Source organism: Alosa pseudoharengus, unplaced genomic scaffold (assembly GCF_046254945.1).
Source record: "Alosa pseudoharengus isolate Yale_2024_CS ecotype anadromous, Long Island Sound unplaced genomic scaffold, YU_APseudo_1.1 YU_APseudo_1.1_scf_14, whole genome shotgun sequence".
NCBI classification, from domain to species: Eukaryota; Metazoa; Chordata; class Actinopteri; order Clupeiformes; family Clupeidae; genus Alosa; species Alosa pseudoharengus.
The window spans coordinates 5,816,126-5,821,190 of record NW_027468609.1 but is presented as its reverse complement, the minus strand read 5'-3'; the positions used below and the strand labels follow the sequence as shown (position 1 = coordinate 5,821,190).

The 5,065-nt window shown below is 41.7% G+C and overlaps 1 protein-coding gene across 1 annotated transcript; it reads left to right on the top strand.

The window, feature by feature from the left end:
• Positions 1-315: 315 nt before the first annotated feature.
• uap1l1 (UDP-N-acetylglucosamine pyrophosphorylase 1 like 1) lies at positions 316-4,944 on the top strand. Its single transcript, XM_076283593.1, has 9 exons — positions 316-971; positions 1,325-1,529; positions 1,652-1,827; positions 1,944-2,116; positions 2,515-2,708; positions 2,982-3,122; positions 3,235-3,420; positions 3,870-3,936; positions 4,526-4,944. The coding sequence occupies exons 1-9, from the start codon at positions 686-688 to the stop codon at positions 4,592-4,594; spliced, it is 1,497 nt and encodes a 498-aa protein (XP_076139708.1). The 5' UTR covers positions 316-685; the 3' UTR covers positions 4,595-4,944.
• Positions 4,945-5,065: the final 121 nt, after the last annotated feature.

Sequence of the window (5,065 nt, the reverse complement as noted above, 5' to 3'; positions counted from 1 at the left end):
TAAATAAAGTTATTATTGGTTCAAACTATTGCTTCTGTTTATTACAATGTTTTTATTCAACCACCTCTTAGGCTACTTAATCAGGCCAGTAAATCACCTGTTACTCAAAGCCAACATAATGAAAGAAGTCACTAAATTACTTGGACAGTAAAGCATCAATAAAATAAAATGTTTGCTAATGACAGTGACTTTATTATTACATTAACTGGTTTATAAATGAACCATATAGTTCACTTGCAATGTCTCACCATAGCCTTGGCCACATTTGGAGGAGGGAATCCTCTTAACAGGATGGAAGGCATCACATGACCACTGCAGAGGAAGTTCACGTTTGACCGTCGTTCTGTTTTCGTACCTAATTCTGTATTTTATGGACTGTTTTTGAGTGGTTAGAGTTGGCAAATGCGAATCAGTCACCTTATTGTGCCCAGCTAAGCAATGCATATTTAGGAGGTGGTTTGCGGTGCTGGCTGCGTTCTGTTTGCACAGGCAATAATAGCACATCACAAGACAAACAGTTACTTGGGATATGTCTACGAATTGGTCACGAGTTACTTTCAAGGGGAAATGTAACAAAGTATCACGTCAGGTGAGTCACTGATGGTCGCGGAGCAGACGCCTGACAGCTTGCAGTGTCTTATTAGGAGACTTTTACCAATTTTATTCTGAAAGATATTCTGCAAAGATGTCCTTTGAGGAAACGAAGTCGCGATTAGAAACTGCGGGGCAGGCTCATATTTTGCAGTTTTGGTCGGAACTATCTTTTGACGAGAGACATACCTTTCTGACCGAGCTGTCCCTGCTAGAACCTGGGGAATTGAAGGAGCATTGTCGACGTGCAGCCGATTCTGCCAACAGCCAATCGACCTCTCAGGATCTGCTTGACCAAAGGATGGAACCGGTGCCACCAGAATTTATTGGCAGTGTGCGGAAAACCGATCAAAAAACATTGATTGCTTGGGAGGATGAAGGTCTGTATGTAGTTATTCGTTCTGGTTAACTTAAATAGTAAGTTGTATTTTGTCAAATAGCTTAAAATTCATGGAGGTGTGAATTACTATCCTTTTGCGTGGAAAATATTTACCACAAGGGGACACTCTTGAGGTAGGCTATAGCTCTATGTTTTTAAAATTTAGGAAGTTCAACTGAATGATTCCCTAAGTACCTACTGTGCACCCTTCTAATATGATTTGAATTATTTGAGTACTTTTTAAGTGTCCTAATAACACTTCCAAATAACATTTCATTTGAGTTTAATTTGGCCTGTTTCCATTAGAATGCTGCCACATTTGTCATTGTGTGTTTGTTTGTGCGTGTGTTTTAGGGTTTTTGCAGATTTCCAAGAGCAAAGTGGCAGTTTTACTCTTGGCTGGAGGCCAAGGAACAAGGCTAGGAGTGCCTTATCCAAAGGGAATGTACAGCGTCGGGCTTCCCAGTGGGAAAACATTGTACCAAATTCAGGCTGAAAGGATCCAAAAAGTTCAACAGCTGGCTGAACAAAAACATGGCTCAAAGTGCACCATACCATGGTGATGTATCCCATAATTGCTTGCTCAAACTCATTGTACCTACTGATTCACAATTAAGTTACTCCTCAAACAAGCTCATGCAGAATCCCTTCAATGCTATCGATCCTTCTGTTGTCGTTCAGGTATATCATGACAAGCGAGTTCACTTTGGAACCCACAGAGAGGTTCTTCAAAGAAAACCATTTTTTTGGACTGAACCCATCTGATGTCTTCATGTTTGAGCAGAGGATGATTCCAGCCGTCACCTTTGATGGAAAGGTCATCCTTGAAAAGAAAAGTAAGATCGCCATGGCCCCAGGTTAGTAAAAAGATAAATGCTTATTTGTCCAAATGACTGTCCGATGATTTGATTTTCTACCGGCATGTGCAGTAAATGTATTACTAACAATTTGTGAACTTTCTCCTGTTTGTCAGATGGTAATGGAGGGCTGTATCAGGCTCTTGTGGACAACAAAGTCTTGGAGGATATGGAGAAGAGAGGGGTGCAGTACCTCCACGTTTACTGTGTAGACAACATCCTAGTGAAAATGGCTGACCCTGTTTTCATTGGCTTCTGTGTGCAGAAAGATGCAGATTGTGGTGCTAAGGTAGTGTGTCATGCATTGCCCCTAATTCATTTTTACCCATTTCCTACATATTTTATTAACCCCTCCCCCATCCACACACACACTGCATTTGCTGATGTCTGTCTTGCTGATATCAAGAATCATTGGCCTGCTCTTGGGTCAAGGAGAAACACTGAAGCGTGATATACTTCCTCATGCTCATGTGGTTGCTGCTTGCAACATTTGAGAAACCAGGCGTAAGTGCCCGGGCACGGAGCAGAGCATTGGTGAGGAGCAGGGAGAACAGCATTTCAGCTCTATGAGGCCTTGTGTCCTAAAGACAAGTACCGTACCATAACACTGCTACTGGCTGACTGACCTATGGTCTTTTGCATTGCATGTGCTGTCCTCACTGATGTTCCACATTGCTGGTGTAATAGGTGGTGGAGAAAGCCTACCCAGCAGAGCCTGTAGGGGTGGTGTGTCGGGTGGATGGGGTGTACCAGGTGGTGGAGTACAGTGAGATCCAGCCTGAGACGGCAGAGCTGAGGGCACCAGGAGGTGAACTGCTCTACAGTGCTGGAAATATCTGCAACCATTTCTTCACACGGGATTTCCTAAAGGACATAACAGAGTGAGAGGGCAATTGTGATATATTTTCTAAATTTGAATTTATTTGAATGCTTGAAGTTTCATTGAAACAGTAGCCAACTATTCCACTTACTTGTTACACTATTACCATATCCTGGGAAATTATTTATGTACTGGCATCTTTCGGATAGATGCTAGTAAATCAATAATATTCCAGGAAATGGTCATGGAAAGACTTTCCCCCGCAAAGGATGTGGAATAAAAAAAGGGCAAGATTGTCATTTGATTATTAGGTCTTTTTCTGTCCTTTTCTCAGGAACTTTCGGGGACAGCTGAAGCAACATGTAGCTTTGAAGAAAGTTCCATTTGTTGATAAAGAGGGCAACCAGGTCAAGCCAACCAAACCCAATGGAATCAAAATGGAGAAATTTGTCTTTGACGTCTTCCAGTTCTCAAGGTGTGTATTCTGTATGTAAATAAGAATAGAAACAAGCTTTGGGTGCATGAAATGTGTTTTAATGACACAGGGGTGAAATACAGGTACTAGTGTTAATGTGTTTTGTTATCAGGAAATTTGTGGCATTTGAGGTCCTGAGAGAGGAGGAGTTCTCTCCCCTGAAGAATGCTGACGGGGTGCCTCTTGACACTCCGACCACGGCGAGACGCTCTCTCCTAGCTCAGCATTACCGCTGGGCTCTTGCAGCTGGGGCCAGCTTTGTAGACAGCAGTGGAGAACCCATTCCTCCGAAACACAGGTTAGACCTCCACAGAACTTTGCTGAAGGGCTTTGCAAAATAATTATCATTAAGCCAAAGCCCTATAAAAGTCACTTCTGATACAGATCTAATTCTTTTCTAGTGGCCTTAAAAATTATCTTTGAAGAGTTTGATTACAAATAGCTTGGTCAGATGTAAGTCGCTCTGAATAAAAGGCCAATTGATAAAACGTAATAAAATGTAAGTTAAATCCAGTGAAACCAAGTGAAATATTTTACCCCCTCTTACTGAAAATAGTGTCAAAGTAATACTACTTCTGCAAACCAGTCAGGTATTCATTTACTGAAGATCCTCCATGATTATTTTTCTCATAATAACTGGGATCTTTATAGATGTATATAACCTATTTTTAGAACAACAACTGCCAATGGTTTTGTAGACATGATCAGTGTCATGAAAGATTGATCTGTTTGTTATGCTCACTTCAGTTTGGCCTGTGATGAAGATCCGCCTGCAATGTGTGAGATCTCGCCGCTAGTCTCCTACTTTGGTGAGGTAAGATGGTTAGCTATCGCTTTGCACCGCATAGGGCTTCGGCTGACCTCTGGGGGAAACGAGAGTCCCGAGATGCCATTTGAGCATCTGTTTCTCATAACACACAAGGGATTGTGTTCCCCCACTGAACTGGTGTAGAGTTGGCTGGACCCACACACAGCACAGTGAAATATTTCCCTTACTTTCTCTCTTTCTTTTAGATTAAATAAGTGCTTGTTATACTTGTGTTCACAAAATACATTTATTACATTTCTATTAACATGACAGATGCTTAATGTGATTGTAGTTTGATATACCTCGTCAAAATTTACTTCCCATCGTAGGCAACTGTAAGCATGTATCATGTATGTATACAGCATCCTGTTAGGGTTTTGATTTGCAGTCAGGGGAAGAGTGGTCCATATGGTGATTTACTGTGCTCTTAGGGGGCCCCTGATGGCCACAGATGCAGTGGAGCTACAGTATGCTCAGACCAAGGAAAAAGGGGTGGAGTAACAGCTGTGCCGCTCAACACTCACACAAACCTCTTCCAACCCACCTGTCCCACACTCCCTGCCCTGTCTCTTTTTTCCTCTCTTTCTGTTTTAAGGGTCTCGAGTCCGTGTTGAAACAGAAAGCCATAAGATCTCCTCTTGTTCTCGATGGGAAGATGCCCTGACCTGACCTCACGTTCAGCGATGAATGGCACGATGAAAGACCAGATACACCAGCCCACATACAGAAATGATGTATAGGCTATCTGAGGCATGCTGTATAAACAAACAAATATAAATGGCGGTCCTTAAATGTTTACATATAAGGGGTTGATGTTCTTTAGTGTACTGTATTCCTTTTTCACATAATTGGACTGTTGTCCATCCAGCCTATTTTACTGTCTCTGTTTTGTACCTTTTTATTTGAACTTAAGTGGCTGCACATAATGCCACATTATAGTGGTTAGGCTACACAAATAGCCATATCTTGAATTAAAACCTCAGAGAATTCATTAAAGCTGATGATTACACTTCATTTTGAGTATGAATTTATTGAAACATCCAACTAAAGATGGACTGAAATACCTTGTGTTTACCCCTGGCCAATGAAAACTGAACTAGAGCCGGAGAAAAATTGATGCGGTCATAGTGCTGTG